This window comes from Anomalospiza imberbis, chromosome 8 (genome assembly GCF_031753505.1).
Source record: "Anomalospiza imberbis isolate Cuckoo-Finch-1a 21T00152 chromosome 8, ASM3175350v1, whole genome shotgun sequence".
Classification (NCBI taxonomy): Eukaryota; Metazoa; Chordata; class Aves; order Passeriformes; family Viduidae; genus Anomalospiza; species Anomalospiza imberbis.
In genome coordinates this window covers 26684871-26708384 of record NC_089688.1, presented here as the reverse complement: position 1 = coordinate 26708384, position 23514 = coordinate 26684871, and the positions used below count along the sequence as shown (strand labels likewise).

The following is a 23514-nucleotide window of genomic DNA, read 5'->3' as shown; positions in this document are numbered from 1 at the left end:
CTGGTTTCAACATGACACATGAGCCCAAGCAAACTGAGCACTGACCACATGCAGTAGATTTTTTTGTTTGTGTTTTTGCTGAACTAAGAAAGGATGCACCCAAGGGAGAGATTAACAAACTGAGGCTACTCAGTTCACAATGTTTGTTGTCCAAGTCACAGAGCAACAAAGAAAAAAATGCCACAGAGCCCATATATTCTAAAACCCTATCGATTTTAACTTATTTCATGCTTCTAAAGTCTAGAAAAAGATAAGCTGTGAGGCTGAGAGACCAAGAATACTGAAAGTACAGCTGCAGATGTCTGTGCCTATTACCAAACACCAATCTTCCCCAGCATTTTTTTTTCTTCTTTTTGGAAAAAAAAATCTAGGAAAATCATTACCTTAAAAAAGTAAACACTCTCAAACTTGACACGCTCAATTTTCTTACCCTATCAGCTTCACAGAAACTATCTCTTTGAATAGGTCCTAAATTAGTGTTTAGGCTTTATTTTTTTGCCCCCAAGATCAAGATTACTGTCCGTGGTTTTGTGATGTCAGCAATTAGCACAATAAATTATTGTTCTGCTCCAGTGAGATGTTATGCCAGCACATATTACTGAGTCCTACACTGGACACAGAAAACCAACAAAACCAAAACCAACTGAAGGGTGGGATTTCCAGAAGCATCCAGCACTGGCCGAATTTTACACCCATAGAAGTCAGAGGTAATTTAAAGCAAAAATAAAACAAACCCAAACAACCAGAAGATTGGCTTGTACCATATCATAATGATGCAGTATTAGGCTGAAAAAAGCCCCAAGCAATCACGATTCCAGTGTTGGCATTCACTTACAAAAGTCATTAGGCATGAGATACCAGTGGGAGATAAGCAGGTACTGATCACTGCTACTGATCAGAGCCCCAGGGGTCACCTCCCTAACAGTATTGAGGACAGCATTGGTTTTGCTCTCCTAGTGTGAGAGCACTCTGGAGAGGCCACAAAATAGCTGAAATGTTCTTGTGACATGAATCTGAGGCCTGAAATATTTAAATATTTAGAGTGTCTCCCTGGAGTATTTGAGCCTTCTGATTGCATGTACTGAAGATGGCTGAAGCCGTGTGCTCCAGAATTAGGAAAAATGACTTCTGTCTCATTCTAATGTGTGAGAAGTAGGAAAGTTCACATGAAAGACCTGTGGCATCACACATAAGACTGTGTAGTCCCATTAGGTCATGACTGCATCTCCTCCACAATCCCAATATATTCAAGAAAAAGATTGCTACAGAAATCTGCAAAACCTAGTTCTGAATACTGTGTTACACCTAGAAGAGTGCTTCACTATAAACAGCTGCTTTCAGACCTCTGCAAAGCACATGGGCCTTTTTACTTGAGTAATGCTTGAGAACTGTAAAGAAAAGTCTTCTATGAAGAAGCTGGAGTCCAGTGGAACTCTGTTTGCAATTCTCTTAGGCATGGGGATTAAATGAAATGCAGATCTGAAAATTCAAGATCATTACAATGCCACAAAGTCTAAGGCACTCAAATCACCTTCAGATGTTGCTGCTGTTAAAATTAACAACAACGGGAGCACAGTTGGTAATGTTAGGACAGCAGACTCAGAAGGCCAGTCTATGAAAAAGATTTGCCACTACAACAGTATAACTATTCTGGCTTGAGTTTCTACTGGAGTTGCAATTTACCAGCTGGGAAAAAAAAGCTTTTATTGTTAGAGGTTATACCCTCCCCAAGCAAAATAGAATATACTTGCCAAAGCTTTTTTTTTTCCTGGTACAACCATGTCTACACTAGGGCTTTTGCCAATACACACATACAGCCAAAAATCACACCTCCAACTGACATTACTATACTGGCAAGTGTTTCTAGCACTGGCCTTAAAGCAGTTATTTGTTCAATCATTGCTTTCCACATTCATCCCTTACCCTAAAAATACTTAATTTTTTTACAGGTAAAAAGCTGTGGAAAAACCAATCTTAGATCTTATTCATCTGTTTCTTATATAAGGAAAGGATGTTTCTTTTGCCTTCACAGAAGTTGAATTCCTCCTTCCCTTACAAAGACAGAATAAACATGGGGGGGCTGGTATTGGGGGGGGGGGGGTGGAGAGCATGAATCTTTAACCCCACAGCAGAACAAACAAACAAAAGTTCAGGTCAGCCCCTGCTCATCTTGCAAGAGGGGCAGAGAGACAGAGAAAGAATAGAATTCTCAATCCTAATGACTGCTTGTTGCCATTCTCTACATACCAAAGTGAATACAGTCCCTCAGCTTTGAAAGTGCTATTTCTGCTCCTATTGCTGTGTCTGCTAAAGCAGATTCTTCCACAAGCAAAAAGTCAAACAATCATCACCCACAGCTCACACAGAAAACAATATTTTAAAGGGGGCATAATTAGTACAAAACCAGGGGGTGAGGGGGCAGAAGAAGGAGAAATGTCTTTTCAGAAAACCTCACACTACCCTCCATGAAAAGAGGATTTTCCTGTGACTTGTCTTGATCTGAAATTATAAAAACAACTATATATTTCCAAGCACATTTGTTTCCAATAGTTGCAATATTTTTTTGCGAAAAAAAATTATCTAAACAATGGCTTTAAACATTGTATGGGAAAATAGAGCTTAAAGTGTTTCATTTTACTTCTAAGGCAGCAGTATAATATTTTCTTAATATCCTTCACCTCTCCAAGCCATTTCCTGTGGTTTGTCCTAAAATTTACCCTTGTCAGCCTAAATGGAAGTGTCAACTACACGTGAAGAGTCAATTTGCTCTTGGGCTGAAAACAACTGTACCCTTTTAAAATGCCATGACTGCAGCATCACTAGAGAAGGCAAAACCAGTGTGTTTTTAGAGACAGAACTTGTTTCTCCTTCAGGTTGGTATTCTTCCCAAGCGAAGGGTCAGAGAAGTTGATTTGGAAAACACCACATTATTACTGCTTGTGCTGCTTCTGTTTTGCCCATGTTCAAACAGTTAAGCAGACACTTGAAGATGTACAGTGGATTTAGCTTGATACTAAATTAAATAAAATTTTCCTTTGGAAGCTGTCTAGCAGAGCCTATAGAAAGTAGTTGTAACTGTACCTGGAATACTCTAAGTTTTAGAGAAATTTCCACGTCATATACTGGTTTAATGCACTACTGGCACACGTAACCTGCAGAACTCAGATGCAGATACAGATTCCAAGGTGTTGAAACATCCACACTCAGGGTTTTGGTTGGAGCTTCTCCACAGTAAAAGATTTCTTTACTTCTGGGCATGCAATGATACTTTACAAGTAGTGAGCTCTGCTATAACTCTTTACAGGTCAGAAAAACCTGAACCTTTCATTGTGCAAGTAACCCAAGAGTACCAAAGGAAAGTAAGCCCCATGGCCAGGCCAGCCCATCTGACGCAAGGAGAGCGACATCCGGACATGTTTAGAGTATCAACACCTCCAACCCAGCTTCGTGCTGCCAGGAGCTTTTTCCTGTTTGGATTCAAATGTAAAGACACCTGGGATCAAACGCAAATGAACTCTTTCGATTTCATCCGCGGTGACGTAAGGTGAGGGCGGCTTGACAGCACCCCGAGGAGCCAGCGCACGCAGCCCGAGTTACTTGGGGCTGCTCAGGTTCCCCTACGCCCTTCCCTCAGCCCTGGGTTTCTCTGAAGTACTTTCTGCCAGCTGCACTGAACTGCACACAGAAGAACAATATGCAATAAACAGACATCATTAGAGAAATGTTATTTTTCTTATTACAGAAAAGTTGAAAACTTTCACAATATCTTGAAATGGTGCTCAGAAATTACCTCTTCAGCTTGGCATCCATTCCTCTTCAGGAACAAAACACCCCCAGCAATTACAGGAAAAAGCCAAACTGACATAACTAAACCAAGAAAGCCTTTTATCTATTCATCTCACAAGGTTTTTGTTTGGTTGGGTTTTTTTTAAAACTACTTCTTAGGGGCTTGAAAAAAAAGTGTTAGGTGCACTTTGCACACAGAACATTTATGACCTTGTTCAACTGCTTCAATATATTTCTTACTAATACTTGCTGTGTTAATGGACTCAGCCCAAGAACTAGTAATGTTGAGTTTTTAATTGCTTTACATAATTAAATGCTAATGTTTAAATCATTAATAACAACACTAAATATCATTCTTTGGAGCACAATGTAAGCAATGTATTCAAAACAAACGCTTCACCAGGTTCCTGCCTTTCACTTTTTATAAGTAGTTCAGAAAAAGAAGCCTAAAAATAAATAGCATTTACTGTCAGTGGAGAAAGTGCTGCAGTAAAGAGCAGCAAACAACTGGGAGACACAATTATAACCTCCACCCCTTACAGCCTTCACAGAGCCTTTGCTGTTGCTGTCTATGTAAGCAGAGCAGAACTGTCTGCTTCAGGGTTAGAGTTTTCTTGGAAATGTTTACTATAATGAGAGAATTTTCTGTTCTTTTTCTTTTAATCACAACACTGTCCAGTTCTGAGACTTGAATTGATGAAAAAAAAAAAACAACACAACAAAAAAACCTCCAGATGACATTTTAAGGAATTTAATAATCAGATGCCTCATTGCACAGCCTGGGAGTGTGTTTCACATTATATTAAAATTATTGACATCCAATCATGTTATGGCAAGAAGAGCTGACACCATGCTTGGTTACAGCTGTTGCCACAACAGTAGTTATTTGGCAAATGATGTGAAAGAGGACAAAATGCTATTGTGAGCTTACACCAAGCTTTTACACATTATGTCTCCAGTTCATAAAGAGGAAGGAAAAAAAGAAATGCCGCCTATTTTCGGAGCAACCACATTGTGATTCTAAGTGAATATGTTTGTCAAAAGACATCAAAACCACCTCCAAATGACAGGCTATTAAAGCCACAGAAGGGGATGGAGAGGGAGCCCAAGACTCCTGCAAGAAACGCAACTCAAACTTTGTGTAAATAAGATCAGGTAAGCGAGAAAAAAGAAGGACTAAGGGATCTTGGAAAGCAAACTTGCTGTTTCTCCTACCAGGAGATCAACTGCAACTTTGTGGAAAGTACCACGAATGGGTCACACTCTGAAAAAGACCACTTGTGCTCCCAAAGGAGTGTCTGTCACAGGTTGTCTGCTCTTGAAATTCAGATCTTTGTGAGCATGCTGAGGACACACATGCCTCCATGTCTACTTTCTTTGTGAGCCCATCCACATAAGAGAGAAAAAGGATGTACATTTGACTAAAACACTTACATCTCATGGTTTTTCCCCTCCATCAAGGAGCTGGAGAGCCTGCCTTACCACAGAAATGGTTTCCCAATAAAATAATCAACAACAATGTTGGAACTCTGTTCCTTGAAAGGAGGTTTGTCTCTGTGCCCCAGTGAGCCAGCAGAGGAAAAATCAGCTGCTACACATTAAGGAAAAAGTAATACATTTAAAACAAAACAAAAAACAAAAGGAAAGGAAAAATAATTTTCATCCAGTATTTAATTACAAAAACATGGTGGAAGAGAAAGCAGACTGAAGAGAAATTCCAGGCCTTCTTGCATCTAAATCAGCCATTTTGCACTTAAAACAGAAATGCTTCAATCCTGGTTAGTGCAGAGATGTGTCTGCAATATTTTAAATTAATTTACTGACCCTGATGTATTTCCCCCTAATACAAAGTTACCCCAAACCCCTTCTCCCGTCTAGTCGAGCTCTAAAGATGACCTAAGAATTCATTTTGATGTCTGTGACATTGAGACCGATTCTTTGTATTGATCCAAAATGAAAAATTCAGATGAGAGAAAACAGCTGAACAGTTGACCTATGTGAGTATTGACTATTGTCTACATGAAAATGTTGGCTCTTTCCAGAAAACTTGAACCACCATGTAGTACTGAAGATGCAGAAGCGATTTCCTCTTGTAAGAACAAGGTATCACATATTTGCTTTTGCCAAAGGCTGATTTTAACAGTAGCCACTGGAACATAATATGTATAAACTTACTATGTGACAAACAATTTCTAGAAAAGAAGGACTAAATAATATTTTAAATTTCTTGTAACACTAGTTATCAGCACACCAGATGCATGCAGCATAATTATAGCACTTGTTTACTTTTAAAATATGGGAAGACACTCGAAAATATTTTTAAAATAATTTTTTTTCTTCCTTCTTTATTCTCCACTTATTATTTAAATATGCTTCTGCAGTGAGGAGTCGCTCTACACACATGAAAACTGCAAAGTGAAACTGAATATAAACAGAAAGTGAATGATCTCATTTCACTGAGCAAGAGGGTTGAAGGCCAGAAAAGAAATAAATTGCTTAAGGGGTGGGATGTTAAGCAAATATTTATACAATTTTCCAGTTTTTATCAAACATAAAATATAATCTAATAATCATCTAAGGAATGTTTTGAGAACATTTTCCCTTAAGTATTACTCAACATTTAGACATGGATGATCAAAAAGTCGAGACCCACTCCCACCAAGCATATAACGGTATTTATCTCAAGCTCTCTCTACTAGGAAAGATTATAAGGATTAAATTTCAAGCTTGTGCAATTGTCTTTAGACAAACACAACAATATGCAATAAACTAGTATTCCCCAGATGACTTTATGAGGAAAAAAAAATTGTGCTAATGACAATTAAGACTGAAAGAAAAGAAGAGCCAAATAAGTAACAATGTGGGACAAAGAGGCCCCCTTAAAAGATGCATTAGCATGGAAGCCATCAAATCAGGGGGTGGTGGCTTTCCATGTGGGAAGGCATTCTCTGGGGGCACTTCTTGGCTTCCTCCTCACAAAACAGTTCATTCCTTTAAATAATGATACATATTCTCAGGGTTTGGATCAAAGGAAGCAGGATACAGTGGGTCTCAAATTGAAGTCAGTCTCAGAACTCAATAGTTTAGGGCCAAGTTTAAAAGCCCTCCCAAACAATTTCTATTATCTAGCTCAATCACAATAATATTTTCCTATTTAACCTGTATTTAATTGGGTCAGTGGAGCAAGAGGACAAGACAGAAACCGTACTGTAAGCTAGTCTCTGCATTTATGAAACAGCTTTTCTCTGGTATATTGAGCACCTGCTCCTCCTCCCAGATTCAGAGAACAAGCACTTGGGCACAGATTTTTCAACTGATTTCAAAGAAGAGAATTGTAAGCATACAAAAATTGATGCCTGAAAAATGTGCATGGGTTCATTCAACATTCCCTGCTCCACCTGTGTTGTCCATTTACAGTGAGCATCTCTGAGATGAGATCCCTTTTTCCTTAGCTGACTGCTAAGGATCTCGAGCACTTCTAATAATGTCTGTGTAGATTCTTCCAGAACAATTCTACACGTGTTACATGCATAACATCAAATTTGAATATAAAATAATTCCAAATACTCCATCTTACTCCAAAGAGGACACCGGGAATTTACTAAGGAAAAAACTCCTTGAGAGAAATCCTTGCATGAAGAATTATAAATGGTCATCTCATTTGATCACTTAGATTCCTTAAATAGGAAGCATCTGATGGATTTTGCATGTGGGAGCTTGATTCTCTCACTCCTTGCTGGTAGAGCTTTTCTAATTTTCAACTATTCAAAGATGGGCATGAAAATATGACCTAACAAGTGCACCAGCACAAGAGATTTCTATAAAGAACACTCTTCATTAAAATTATGCTCTATAGCATCATCACCAATGCCACATGCAGACCTCATTCTACTCCAGCTTTCAACATGTGCCTGCTACACAACCTAACAACCTTTCTTCTAACTTTTCAGCTAAGATCACCATAATTTCAATTGATATTTCAAAAAAATGCATTTGAAATCCATGTTTTTATTTTCCTTTTAGTCAGGAGTTTTGCAGTAAAATACTTGCATTTTAAAGGCTCACTAGTATGTTTTTGGGCATCGAGTTACTACACCAGATAGAATTTTTATGTATTCCCAGGGCACCTCTGTGGCTTTACCCATCCTTGCTCTGTAACAAACTATGTTTCTTTTTTTTCCTCCACAGGTGAGAGATGATGGTGACAAAGGTAATTTTAGTCAGAAGAAGTGACTCTCTGCCTTCATCCCTGAGCCTACATGTCTCTCTTCCACACCTCCTTTGACAAATAAATAGAGCAGTGCTGTGATAGTAAGTCATAAAGCATTGCATTTGTTAGGATATGCTTCTGCTTTGAGGAACCCTAAAGTACTTAACAGATGTTTGTAAAGTCCTGATTGATTGCAGGTTGACAGCAGCCAAAAATAATACATCACAGTCCACAGCAAATTATAGGAACATAATTTCTGACAGAAGCAGTAAGGAGAGATTGACAAGGAAGAAGTCGCCTGGGCTAGCACATCAAATTTAACATTACTGCTCCTCTCTCTCTCTCTCTCTCTCTCTCTATATATATATATACACACACACACATAGTTCATCATTATGTCTCCAGGGATGTGTTAATTCTATTTGTTAAACCAACTCAAACACTCTTTTCTGTCTGCAACAAACCAAAAATGTCACCCAACATAAGACGAGCTTGTCACCTGTAGCCCTCAAACTGATATCTGAAGAAGACAACAAAGAACAGATACCTCCTCTTCCTCCTAGCTGTGTTCAATAGCTGAGGAGATGAGGTATGTACTTGCTAATGGACTACTATGGGAAATCAGATACTCCACACCCTTCTGGTCTAAATTCTTCCCATGCTTCTCTTTCACTCCTTTTAAATCCATGACTCCATGGATTTAAGCCATGACTCCAAATCAGGATGGGCACTACTACCAGTCAGTCTATCATTCACAAACTCTCATCAGGTCATGTGAGGACCATGCACAGACTAATTAAGAGCATTTGCTCTTGGAATGCTTTGCTCTGATATGGAACATTATCCTCATTTTAGAGATGCACAGAAACAGATGTGTTCACTGTTACCCAGGATATACCCAGGACAAAGCTAAGAATCAAATATCAGTAGCCAAGTTTCTGATTGTTTTTACTGGATTGGGATGGCCAAAAAAAAATCTCAAGCCCTTTATAAGATTAGAAATAAGTTAGTTACACAATATCTCAGAATCAAAAGGCAATACATCACTAAGCCTATGGAAACATGCCAATGCTTAATACTCAACTTACATGAAATACCTATGAAAAGACTATAAAATGAAGACTTATAGCTGAATCTTTTGTATTATTTAAAATATTTTAACTATGAAAATAGTGTATATTTTGAAATATATATAACAGCTCATAAAATGAGATGTTTTCTTCTCTTTGCTCATGCACTTGAAAATACTTTATCTCTAAAATTCATGCCAATATAAAAAAGTCCTAGTAAAAAAGTCTTTTTTCTTCATACCTCAAGATTAAGAAAACCCCCAATAATATAATTAGCTTGCCTTTGAAATAGATTTAAAGACTTTGAAAGCTATTTCCTCATGTCTCTAGGAGTAAATGGAAAGTGAACACATTTCAGCACACAGTCTTTGTTAGTGGCTATACCCCCAGTGCCTCTGATTCCATCTGCATTAAGTAGGACAGAAACCAAAATTAACAGAAACCAAGCTCTGGTGTGAAGCTCAAGACTCCTCCAGCCATGAGGACCGGCCAACTCACTCTCAGCCATATAAATTCCACAAGTCCTTTCTCCTCCCTGTCTACCATCAGTGCCAGCCAAGCCTTCATGTGGTGATAAATGCAATTCTATTTCCTCATAAAACACAATGAGAAGTGAGACTGAGTCCTCCAGTAACGATTTCAAATTCTGGACATCTTAAGCACGAGTTGTTAAGTAAAACAGTAAAATGAACATTACTGTTTTAATATGGGACCGTGTGATCTTTCACCTCCTTACAAATGTGCCAGCAAGCAAGATTTTACTTGTAAATTAATTTTTAATGTATTTTGGTAGTTATTTTTGGCGCTCATGAGGGATACTTTGGGGAAACTGAAATATCGACCGATTTCCTTTGTTTCTAGCACAAATACAGCCATTCACCTCTGTCCCTTGAATAAGATTGGGCTTTGCGATCGCTGTCTGTTTCATTCTGCTTAAGCATTGCTGAAAATAAAATTAAATTAAATCAAGAAAAAGCAACTTCTTGTCTCCAAAGTTTTGAAATGACTGAACTATCTCATATTTAATAATTCAGACTCAGTCCTTTAAATTTTTTGTCCAGGAAAATAAGATGTTCTTTATATTTCAAATATGTCTTCACAAAAGTCTGCAGTACTGGATTTTCTGACGCAGGGTGATTATAAAACCCCCTTTTGTTCTCATAACTTCATGATGTATATCTATAACTCTTTCTTGTTTGTGAAGATAAGACCAGCCTTGTCTCTCTAAATGCCTTTTCAAAGGAAGATTCACAGTTGTTTGACTTTTGATCTGTGTGGCAACTAGCTCGACCACCTGCACTGGGTTTGAGCAGTTACTGAGCTTGCTTTGTACCAGCTTATGAACACAGCAAGCCTTTGACACCAGAACAAGCCGATGTGTGAATACACCAATTTACAATGTAAATACAGGGTCCAACAATATGGGCATCTTTAATGACCAAATGTGTAAAGTGCATATATTGTTTACTGATTATATCATTAAATAAAACAGATGGCTCATATTCTCCATCCACCTACAGTGGATTAAAACACAATGGTGTAATAGTCTGGTAAACTGGTAATGTGAAACATTGCTTTGTACTGGTGTAGTAGCATAAATAGCTGTTCACAAATGAGCTACAAAGCCCCACTGCCACTAAGAGTAATTAGCTTAAGGCTGTACTGAAAGAATGCTACCTTCGCAATCAACACGTGTGTGCCATTCATGCTGAAAACTGCATTTGAAAAATACAGCGGTGACAGAAAGTAGCAAGGAAGTTTCTTGGCATGGATAAAGTAGACCATATGCTTCCCAACACCCAGGCAAGATTGGACACACTAGGAATCATGTTTCTCAAACAATTCCTTATTTAAATGCGTTATTTGCGGCCATGATAAGCATGTCAGAGAAACAACAGTGGAGTTTTTTTCACTTGCACAAGCATTTTTATCAGGAGGAAGGTGGAGAGTTGGTGCAAAAATAATTTTAAGATGCAGTTTTTTTCTTCAAGGAAAAAATTAGTGTTGCAATTTTAAACTATCAGTAGATCTACTAAATAAGTAAAAGAAAATCTGAAGACTTTGCTCTAACTCACAGATGTTACAAAAACCTTCTGGGTTACACTTTGATTAATATAGCAAATTCCAAGCTAAACAAGAGCTCTAAGGTAGTAAATGCTACACAGTGAGATCCTGCACAAACTATTTCAGAGCTTCACAAATGTTGAACATTGTATGCAGAGAACATAAATACCAGTATGTATGGTAAAATAGTTTTTCTCTGTCTTTCACATTTTTCTCAATTTCCACAAGGACTTTTCTTTGCCTTCTTGAATAGATTCAAGTCAGAGAACCATAGAATGGCTTGGGTTAGATCTTCCATATTAGTTATAGAGCCAGTCAGAATTAGGAAATTTTCATCCTTCCTATCACCAAGTCAACTAAACAATCTCTCACTGTATGGCCACACTTTCTCATTCATGACTTTTCTATTCTTCTGAGAGCTCCTCAGCAGGTTAATGATGTGCGAACATTTCTTCTGCAGAGTTTTAAAGGTCCAATACATGCTACCAGGGATATAAATTCTTCCTAAGTTTTGGTATTATCCCACAGCAGCACTAATTTATCTGTAACAAACTCTGAGTGATACCCCAAAGTCATAATTTATGGCCTTCTTTGTAAAACTACAATAATAACAGCAACAGCAACTACAAAACACCACCCTCCCCACCCCAACCAAGCTTTGCTCAAACTAGAAGAGTTCCTTGTTCAACATTAGGGCTACAGATGAACAAACTACTCACACAACTATGACTTGCAGGTTCATGTCCTGGGTTTTGAGGTAGAACATCATTGATTGACTTGAACACAAATTGTACTCAGCTGAGTTTTCCTTTTCCCAGTTGTTGGTCACTTAATCTCTTATTAGCCAGAAGTCCGACCTGCTACTAGAACTAGACTGAAGATGATCTAGTCTAAAAGATTAGTGAATAGGGACAAGATCCTTATATCACAGCAGTTTTATACAAGTTTGATGACTTTATTGTCTTCTTAAAGTTCTTAGTGTGCAATCAGAATCATGCTGGAAAAACAAATTAATTTTGCTTTTTTTAAAAGTCAACGATTTCAATCAAGTGTGGCAAGAAAAGTGCCAAGTCATGGAAGTCATATTCAGAAGGCACAAAGGAGCTTTTTTACCTGACAGAAGATGAGGCAAATCAATTTGCATTCCTCCATTTGTTGTCAAACACTACCTCTGTCCAAAACACTGGTGTGTCTATGGGCAAGGGTGGGAGAAATGAGTTAAAATCACGTTTGCTTGACACAATTACTGTCTTTTTCTTAAAGTGTTTAGAAGTGCTACCAAAAAAGTCAAATCTCGGTCTTTTGTAAATTTGACTTGCAAATGTTGCTTTCAGTCAGCGTAGTATACAGTCTAGTTTTAGTCCATATATGCGACTTTATGAGAATTATTTAATTTTGGTGTCTCTATTTGCAAAGGTCCAGGACATCTACATATGAAGCTACTGTTTGGAAAGACTGAGCTTCCAGGATTTGCCTATTAGAACAAAAATCCAACTCATCTATTTTTACATTCCTGTATCTCATCAAAAGGCTTGGCTTGATGAAAACTAGAAACTATAATTTAATTCTGTACACTCTTATTTATGTTGTCTAATTCTTGAAAAGTTGAGCAGAAATTTCTTTCCACAGCACAAGTCACCAGAAAACATCTCTCATGCACCAGCACATAAAACAATCCTGTCTACCAGGAAAAAGGATTGGGGCTAAACATTAGGGAAAATTTGGAAATATCTGACTGAAGAGATGGGGAATGTTGATCAATGGAGAACAGGCCAAACAAATATCTGTCAGGATTAAAACAGGTCAGTCAATCCTGCCTTAACACAAAGGGATGAACTTTTCTGAAATAATTTCCAAGGTGGTTCTATTTCCTTTAGTAAATATATGGGTTAAAAGGAAGTGACCCACTGGTAAAATACCATGCATACCTTGTGTTCAGAAAATGTTACATGCAGGAATTTATGGCTTAAACACTCTGCAATAAATGGAATGTGTAAAATTCAACCTAGATTGTTCTTTCACAGTTATAGTGTGAATAGTGTCAAGATCATGATCCCTAATCAACTACTGTCCTTAAAGGATTTGACTTAATTGATTTCTGAAAAGTTGTCTCCAATTATTTCAGCTATTACCAAAGTCAGCTTTTGCTAGCAGTTTCTCTCCTTCACATAAACAACCATACCATAGTCAAAACACATTCACTACCTTCACTATTCCTGAATATCACATCAGAGAAAACTCATCCTACTGGAACCTCCTTGCAACTACTGCAGGAAGGCCCTGCCCTGCTTATGCAGATATAAGACATGGCTTGTCATGGAAGCATGTCATGGGATACCTGCTGTGCTTCAGACATGACTATGCTGGCTGTGAAATGCCTTTTGTTTCACTCATGACCCTGTGAACCTTTTTAGGCTCTATCTGCTTAATGGTAGTCAACATTCCCAGGGCAGAAAACAACCACAAAGGGTTACACAATACTTAACCTATCATGATGCTTTACACTGTTGGTATATGCAGTCTAGGACTAGCTAGGATTATTATCCACTGGGATCCTGCTTTCCTGCAGAAACACAACTGTGTGTTAATGTTCTTTCCAGCTGTTCAGCTGGACACGTGTAGACAGAAGGGGAGCAAATGAGATAGCAATTCCAGATGATAGAAAAGAGGGAATGGAAGGGACAGAACAAAGACCATTGTACACTTCAAAAAGGAGTGGAAAAAGAAAACTAGAAATCTGGTCTGAAGAATGCTGAGAACCCTGCTCATAATGGATGTAGTGTAGGCAGCCTGACATGTGGATAAAGCCTTCCAACAGTCTGAAAAATAAAACAATGCTACCACATAAATGCTCTTACCTCACCAAATGAGGGACATCCCTTTCTAAAGCTGCCTGGGCACAAGGAGATTAAAACACTGACTTATTTTATCCTATGCATTTAAGTTACTAGATGTGAAGATCAATCGTGATGTTCCTTTTTTCTTCCAGGTTTGAAGAAAACTTAACTCTGTATCACTTAGGTTGTTAGAGATGAAGGTTTGCAAAGGCTACAGTGGCATTAAACTAATCCCAGCTACATGCCTGCAATGTTGAAATTGGTCCCTTTTTAAGGCATTCAGTGCCTGTGGCCTGGAACTCTCCATGTACACTGATGGCTGGTGGTTAAATAGCAGCTCAAAAGACTTCTGCACCCTCCGTGGTGCATGAGCTGAACAGTATTTCTAACACTGAATGAAAGTAGGGCAAGATTTTTCAAAAGTATTGTGGAAACAGCACAGAAACAACACTGTCTAAGAAAGATGACTAAAGTTTAGAAAATGGTTTACCATTGGTTATTAAAAATAAGATATGCATCTTACATGCATCAGATTACATCACACCTAAACTAGAGGACAGGGAACCCATATTGTCCCATATTATTTTAAAATATTTACTGTTCAGACCTAGAGGTACATTTCCTGTTTTTTGGTTGGAAAAAGGTGAGCATTCTTCATCTTCCTAATGATGAAGAATGCTCCCCCTTGGGAATTTTGCTGACGACACATTTATGCTTTACAGATGTTTTGTCCATCACTTCAACAAAGAAACAAGGTTTCTTTTTAAAGTCAGAGACAAAGTAAGGAACAACTAGGTACTAATTAATGCCAAGGTTTAATCTGGAATAACAAGCAGTATGTTCCTCATCCAAGGACTAGATTGTGATTAACAGCACCACAGAGCTTATCAGTTTCCTCCTGAAAAGATTCAACATTTCATAATTGACAAAGGTAAGCTGCACAACAAAACACAAATGTACAGTAACATAAGAATCAAGTAACTATACCAAATGCTTAAAAGTCAGGAAAATGATAAAAAAAAAGTTATTGTATTGACAGTAACAAGCACTAAAATATGCTATGCATATTTTATGGCTTCCAGTTAACAACAGAAATATTAAGGACATGATTTGCAAGGAGCACAATAAAAGCTGTGTTGCCCCAAGAGATGAACCAGAATCATTCTGCCACTTACTCTCCTCCTTATTCAGTCTCCCTCAAGTTAAGGGAATTGCTTTTCTGGTTTAAGTAAACCATATGCTTCAATATGCTCCTGAATCAAAGTCTAAATTACTGAGTAAACAGCTGCAGCTGTAAATATTCAACATGGAGCAGACATTTTGCTTGAGGATTTACCATTTCAGTCATTTTTCAGTGCAGAAATACATCTTGAAGTAAAAATAGAAATATATGTACGAAAAAGTTGCTGAAACAATTCCTACTCAAACTTCTTTTGGCTTGAGACCAAATATCCTGGAAAGAGGAACTCCTCTATTAGCATGAAAACAAAGAAAACGTAGCTGTATGTTAAATCCCACTCTGGACTGATGATACAAAGACCTGCCTTCAAAAAACTGCAGAGACTCAACAGTCATGGCCAAGTTTGACTGAAACAGGCTTTAGCTCAGAAGAAAATCAGTTTTTTGTCATGGACTTTTGGGGATGGAGGCAGAGATTGGTAGGGAAATAGGGAAAAAGGCAGTGGTAACACGCACTCTTTCTTTGGGTTTGTGTCCACAGGGACATGACTGTCCCTGCTGCTGTTCTAAACATATGGAAATGTGTGCATTGTAGCCAAGCAAGGTGGCAGAACAGACATTCTTAACTTTGCACATCTCTACGATCCAGAGAAAGCAATAAAGAAGTCTGTGCATACACTCCTGAATGGCCACGGCCCAGGTCAGTGGGTGGAGGCAGAGCACCCCACGCCCTGCTTCAAGAACTGCCCTACACCAAGTGTCCCCTCAGCCCAATGACCACAACATCACCACTGCTGAAGTTCTATGAGAACTGCTAGAAAAAACCTGTAATCCAGGCCCAAACTCTGAAGGCCAATTCTGAAAATCACTTCTGCTTAGGACCAGAGGCAATGGACACAAGTTGGTTACTGGGAAATTTCAGTGAGATACCTGGAGGATTTGCTTATTTCAGCTGCTACTGGAACAGACTGCTCAGACAGACATTGGTATCTCCAGCCTTGTATGTGTTTGAAATGGGACTGGAGTAGAGTCTGAGCAACCTACTCTAATGAGGCTTGAAAAGGAGGTTGGACCAGATGACCTCTAGGGGTCCCTTCCAACCTAAATTGTCCTACAATTCTGTGAAATGTTGAAAAGTAACTGCGGGGTCCAAAAAAGTAGAACAAATTTTGACCAGCAGTGATGCAAGAAGCAGAACTCCCAGAATTTTCCTGGAAAGAGTGAAAAAGCTTCACCAGAACTCGCATTCCATTTCTGACTGAAGTCATATTGGTCATGCAGCTGTTGGGAAGTCACATAACTTATTACCTGAGAGCTGAACTGAACCCTCACTGCCTCATTTCTAACAGACAGAGGTACTGTCTCTGGCCTGTTGGGAATCAAATTTTAAATGTCTCTTTTATAAATGCAGATGTGTCATAAGCTTCTCAAAACATCATTGATAACAATTCAGAACACTGAAATATGAAGATTAAAAGAATATTTTTAACACAAAAATTTCCTGGTGAACCAGACAGGATAAAAAGTTGCTCTGGAGTATAGCAGCCATTCTTCTAAAATATTTTCCCGCAATTCGAAGGGGGTAGACAGAACTTATCTGCTAATTGAAAAAAGATTCAAATCTACTGAAATTTTTATCTGGTTACTTTTAGGTTTGTTTGTTTCCCACTGGGCTGTGTGTGGCTTGGAGACTTTCCAAATTCTTTTCTTATAAGTTTTTCTAGGCTATTGGCTTAGGATATGGGCAGAACCCTGAAGATATTCCAGAACACATTCTTTTCTACTTCTTTCTAGCACACTGTGCACTCCCCAATTCACAACAGGGTACAGGCCAAGGGATAGGGACCTGAGACAACCCATTCCAGTGCCTCATGGACAAAAACTGAACATTTCATTGAAATCCGAAAATTAATTTCTACTCTAAGCTAATTTTCTGAACCCCCATGTCTCATCACTGCACTCACAATAAAGAATTTCTTTCTAATATCTAATTCAAACATACTCTCTTTCAGTTTGAAGCCATTCCCCCTGATCCTAGTAATGACATGCCATAAGAGGACTGTATTAGCTTCATAGAACCTAAGTATTTGCTACAGAAAAAAAAATAAAAATCATGAAGTATAGGTAGGTCATTTGTATGTGAGAATACTTAAAAACACTACAAAAATACTCTTCCCACACCCCCAAAATCTTGTGAGACAACAAATTCCAACCCATAAGGCTGGGTACCTTATTGCTGGAGCAGCAAACTGGGACAGGAAGACCTGTCCCTATTATGCCACTGATTTCCTTAGTGAGCTATGGCCACCTACAAAACCTGTCTCTGCTTTTACTCCCCATCTCCAGAACATTTTATGCACAAACACATGGCCAGGGAATTTAGGTCATACAAAGGCAGTAATTTAGCCCTCTAGCTATCTAAATACATGATCTCTTAATATATTCAGCCAGATTCAAAAGAGATGCTGCTTTACCTTTCCCAGACAGTAAAATTAGAAAGAGTTAGGCATTAATTTGAAGCGTAGAGTGTTAGCATGGCATATGATTTCAAGCATATCAGCAAATATATATTGTGGGAACAGCCACTATATTGAGCAATGTTCAATTTAACATTTCCTCTTCTGTACAATATTGATGTGGAGATGGTCCTCCAGTGTTTTCTTTTATTGGTTCCAGTAATTATGTAAAACATTGTGTGGTGTGTACTGAAGTATGCAGAAATTAGGAAACAACTGCCAATCTGTGCTAATTCTATTTCTTGCAGTTGTATTTATTTAATACATGCTGATTTCTTGGGGTCAGTATTTCCTGATTATTCTTGTAACTAAACAAATTGGGATGATGCTGAGGCTGGGATAATGCTAGACCCTTCTACTCAACAGTCACAAACAAATTAAAATCACTGTAGGTCTATCAATTATGTGGTTTTAAACAACATCCTGAACAGTGTCTACTGAAAGCTCCTTCTATGCTGGCATTGCTTTTGGCACATTTACCTGACCTGAGCTTAAATCCTAACCTGACTTTATTCTAGATGGGTGACTCAGCTCAGCATTTTTGTTGAAGAAAAAGGAAATCCAGTGCCGTTCTGACACACAGAAACATGCCAACATGGTGTTCAACTACATAATCCTTTTGTCTGAAAAGAAGAGCCCAAGTGTATCTCAGAAAGATCATATTTTTCATTTGGCTTATGGAACACTTATAAACTAGGACTCCTAACTGTGATTCCCAAACACAAAACAAAGTCAAAGGTTACAGCATATGTTTTTGTTTCAGCTTCTCCAAATTACTTGCAAATGTATTCAAACACAATATGAGGAGATACTTTATTTTATTGAAAATAACAGACTACAGGGTGCTGCAAAAAAGACTGGGGTACCTCAAGCATAAACATGGAAAGAATACATTGGTTTAGAAACCCATAAATCCTTATTTGAATCTGCCAACCTGAAAGCCAAGTAAAGCCCGAAAAAACTATTTCTCCTAAATGCTATGTCTGATTAAGCCATACTATTAAATGACAGCTGAACTTTAACATTAATATGATATTATTTAAATAACTGCATGATTTTTTTTTTACACTAAAATGATGAATGATTTTTGGACAGCTCAATTGACATAAAGCAAGAAAGCCCTTTAATGAGATTTGACAAAATGGAGACATATGCAGAATATTCGTTACAGCTCATGTCGCAGAGCCCTTCCGGGGGAGACTTGGGTTTGGTTGGTGTCTTTTCTTTTCCTTCATTTTTTTTATAGTTTATTTTGATTGTCTACAGTCACTGAACCATCCCTTTCAATTGCCACTTCCTTCCTCCATGGATTTTGAATTTAGCTTGTGTCATTTACATATTACCCTTAATCAGAGAATTTTATATATTACATTTTAGAGTTGGAATTGTAAGAAATCTGTGGAATGAAGGCATCAGGTTCAGTCACTTTAACCTTTGTCAATTTAGTATACTAGGAACTAACAAAGGTATTTTTCTGAGGAGACTTATGCAGAAATAAAGCTTGTGCTAAAGAACAACTTATAAAATTCCAGTTTTCACATTTCCTAAGCCAAGTGACAAATCAACAACGACTCTGCTAAAATTTTCTCCTCTTTTTTTTTTCTTTTTTTTATAAGCAAAGTGCACTAAGCAAACACACAACATAAAAGCCTGTGGCAAGGGTAATTTCAGACTGAACTCTTCAGAGGATGCACTAAACTCCTTTAAAACTGTGCTTTCTTAGCACCCAGCACTGCTTATTAGAGAGATGCTTTTTTTCTTTAGGAAACTGAATATGTACAGAAATACAGACATCACAGAGAAGCTCAGGTGCTGTTTCACTGGGTAAAGAACACATATCCAGAGGTGCCTCTAATTCAAAAAAATCTGTCTGAGAATGCACTGATGCAAATTTAAGGGGAGAAATAATCAGTGGATAACTCCTTCCCTTCAGTCCCACATAGAGTTTTAGGACATGGCACAATTTTCCTTTACATACCACCTCATTTTGATTCCAGGGACAATTTTCATAACATTGAAAGCATGGAAAAAAACCTGCTAAAACCACAAGGGTTGACAGTGTGTCTGCCCCATCTATTTAGGCAGAATTGATAATTTTAACTTTTTCTCTGCACATAAATTTATGCTACCCTAAAACATTTACCAACTTTCTCATTTTAATGGGCAAAACCCCCTCTCAAAACATAGAAATCACTCAAGAATAGGAAACACAGAAAATCATCATCAAAAAAATCTTAATTTTAGAAGACACATCCAAAACCCCCCAAACAAATACAAAGAAACAAAGATGAGAAATCATTACACCAGGGCTATCCCTCACGTTCAGAAAACTCTTTCCATAAGCATGACAAAGCATATCATCCAAAGACATTCTACACAGCAGCCTGGGTAAAAAAAAGTCAGGTACACCAGCAAAATGTTGAGATTGAAGTAAAATTGAAAATAAAGGCACAGAGGGAGAGAAGAAGAAAAGAAAGAGCAGAAATGTCCCTACCTTGGCCTTACCTTCGCAACATTCCCGTCAAAATCCTGGAACTCTTCCCCAGGTTTGCATCTGTTTCTCTAAGCTGGGGAGAAAAGAGTCCTGTTAAAGGTAAAAGGCACAAGTAGCCCATTCTGTACAAAGGACAGGGGTTTCTACAGTCATCTGAGTCAGTTAGCTTCAGGTTTAGCACACAACAAGCTTGTAAAGCCACCAAAGCTCTGAAATGTTAAAATACCTTGTCTTGTTTTCACTTACATAAATATGAAACCCAGGCAAGGGAAGTCATTGAGGCAACAAAGGTGAGTCAGGATAAAGAGCAAAAGCTTTACAAATAAAGGGCTGCAGGTAGAAGCTCTATACATTGGAATCCATAAGTCCCACATGTATGTGTATTGTTTGTGTACACTAGTGAAAGGATCAAGGGATGAAGAGACAGCCATGTTCCTGATGCTTTATGAAAAGAAAGACATATCTTTCTTTTACTGTTTTTCAAAGACTGCAGTTTAAAGAAAGAAACAAATACAAAATATATCACTTTAGCAATTCTGTGTCAAATAAATATGTATATACTGCCCCTTAAATACAAAACTTGTACTGACCTTACAGCAGCCACCTCTGGCCTGGGTGCTCAAATGGTTTGTGAATAGTGTATATACATGTCCAGAAGGAACAGCGGTACAATATATATGGTGGGTTTTTTTTCATGTAAGGAACTCTCACTCACTGAAACAACCATTTTTGTAGTTTATTAGGACAAAGGAAACCTACAGTTTACAGCTACACCTAATTAGCTGTCTTCTACAGCTCTCAAAAATATTGCAAAATAGGTAAAAAATGAAATAGAGTAGATGAAAAGTTATGAAGGAAATCAACTTCATGTTTATTTCTATTGCTTTTTAAAAGGGATTAAAATGTCCCCTCTCTTTTTGTTTATTACTGTCCCACAAAAGGAAATCTAGAAATGAAAAGATTATAGCAAGAATGGAATTATTTTCCTATCACCTCTTTTGCCACTGGCAGCTAGAAGAGAGACATCTTTTGACATTTCAGACATCTTGGAACCAGCGGGACATCAAAATCTACTGTAAGAGATAATGTACTGGTCATGACTATTTCAGTTATGAAATAGCAGGGACCACTGTTTCTAACATGCCCCAAAACACAGCTGTGTGTACATACATAAAAACATTCTTCTCCTTGTGAAAGCTGAATATTTACCTCTTCATTATCAAATCAGATTGAAAGGATTACCTGAGTCATTGACTTCTTACTGAAAAACTTTGTTGTAGTAGACAAAATGCATCCTGTGTTACAAATCCATCAAAACAGTAACACTGCCAAGGAGAGTGGCAGTCTTCCAACAACAAATCACCTTCACCATAACAAACCACTATTATATCTTGAATATTTGAACAGCAGCAATATTAAACCCAGTCTCTATTCTGGAGCACAATACTGTAAATATTTGCTGCCAGATTTAATGCTTATTACTGAAATCAGTAGGTGATGTGACAATCAGGGTCACATAACACATAACCTTTTTGCATAAATTTCCTCCTTATTCTTCTAAAAGCTATTAAGAAAATACCAAGTAGAAGGGACTGGATAACACCAATCAAGTCTTGCTCTTAGCAATATCATATTCAGTGGGAAGGCTTGCACTAACTCTCAGATCTCTGTAATTATGTGCTACGATGGAACAAAGATGAGTATTATATTCCAGGGAGGCCATTCCCTCATTTTTTCCTGATTCATCTAGACAATTCAAGCTCCAGAAAAGCAGTTTAGCCCGGTTTGACACAAGTAACAGCAGAAAAAACGTCACAATAATTTTTAAAAGGCTTATTAAAAAGCCTAGTTCTTATCTATGCTAGAAGGGAATCTGAAGTACAAATGTATGCTTTACATTGGTCTTTTATTATTCATAAAGATGCATTTAACACTTGGGGCTTCTCCTCCCTTTCCACAGAAAAGTAGCGCTCTCCTTTTTACCATTAAATGTTTGATCCTAACTTTCCTCTCTTGCTGCAGGATTCTACCTGACAGCTAGAATCAGTGCTGATAGTTAGGAAGGGGAAGCTGAATCTTAAGGGTTTGACAAACTCCTCTAAGCAAGACGGCCTCTTGTTTTTACGGTAATAAAAAACCCACAAAATAAGCGAAAGAAACATTAAAAAAGAAACAAACACGTACACACATAGTTGGAAAATCTCTAGCTACCTCCCAAGAGAATGCTAAGAAAACACCTTTTCTTCCTGCTCTGGCAGAAAAAAAAAACCCTACATGAAGAGTTTCAAACTGTAAGTTTGTTTTTATTGAAAACTGAATTATCTGATTACAGTTCTTCCACCATTTCTTTACCAATACCAGCACACCACAGAAGTGTGGAATGGAAGTGGTGGAATGTGAGTGAACCTCTTAAACAGCGGGTGTTTCATAGAACTGCTGTAGTGAAAACATTTTGAAACAGGCTTTGATATTAGCATTGGCAAATCTATATGGTGTTTAAAGATAATATTAAGAATAATAATGAGAAAACAGGAAGATGAACAAGATGCTGACATTGATATCTTGTCTGCCTTAGACAAATTTCAAGGTTTTCCTAAAAAATGTTACATCTTTTAATGTCCTGTATAATCCAGTTAACCTATTTGACCTGTAGCAGAGCTTTTATTCCTTCTCTTTGCCTTCAGAAGAAAATACGAGTTTTACTCTACAGACAGGAAAATTCATATATGTAAATTTAACCAAACTACTGAGACATTAACTTATAAAAAAATAATTTTCCTGATTTTCTCAACATTGAACTGCTAAAGGTGACCATCATACTCACGGTGACAATTTCATTCCAGAAGAGAAGTTTATTCCCTGGTTGATAAGATAATAACTCCATGTATTTAATGTACAGCTATTATGTATTGATAAAGCACCCTCTGTTCTGGTCTTTCAAAATCTCCAGAAAATAGAAAACTAGCTAAATTATCCAAGATCTCCCCTAAAAGTTCATCTGAGTATATACAGATGGGTGGAACAGGTCGACTCATGTGGTTCCACTGGAGAATTTTTCTGAATTTCCTTAAGAAAATATTTTAAGTATTTTTAAGTATTTAAGTGGCTCCTGATAAAAAATTTGGAAGTTGAGATCTTCCATTATGACAAGTGGTTTTTTTTTTCCTAGAATATCCTTCTTATTTTTAATCTTGCTCTTTGCATTTTACAAGTTTTGCCTTCAAAGAAATTTGCTCCTCAGGTGGAAAGCAATGAAAAGGAAAAGTTATGCTGTGAACCATGTGTACACTGAGTGATCAGAACTACATCCCTGGGATATACAGGATCAGCAGAAAGGAGTACATGGCATTTATCTCCA

At 37.7% G+C, this 23514-nt stretch overlaps 1 protein-coding gene across 4 annotated transcripts in view; it reads right to left on the bottom strand.

Moving 5' to 3' along the window:
• VTI1A (vesicle transport through interaction with t-SNAREs 1A) overlaps positions 1 to 23514 on the bottom strand; it is a 259766-nt gene that overhangs the window by 79488 nt on the left and 156764 nt on the right. For 2 of the 4 annotated variants that reach the window (XM_068198049.1, XM_068198050.1), the window contains one exon: positions 20157 to 20229. In XM_068198049.1, the coding sequence (XP_068054150.1) occupies positions 20164 to 20229 (66 nt within the window). In that variant the 3' untranslated portion in view covers positions 20157 to 20163. The remainder of the gene's footprint in view (positions 1 to 20156; positions 20230 to 23514) is intronic. The other 2 variants (XM_068198046.1, XM_068198048.1) reach the window with 1 other exon arrangement.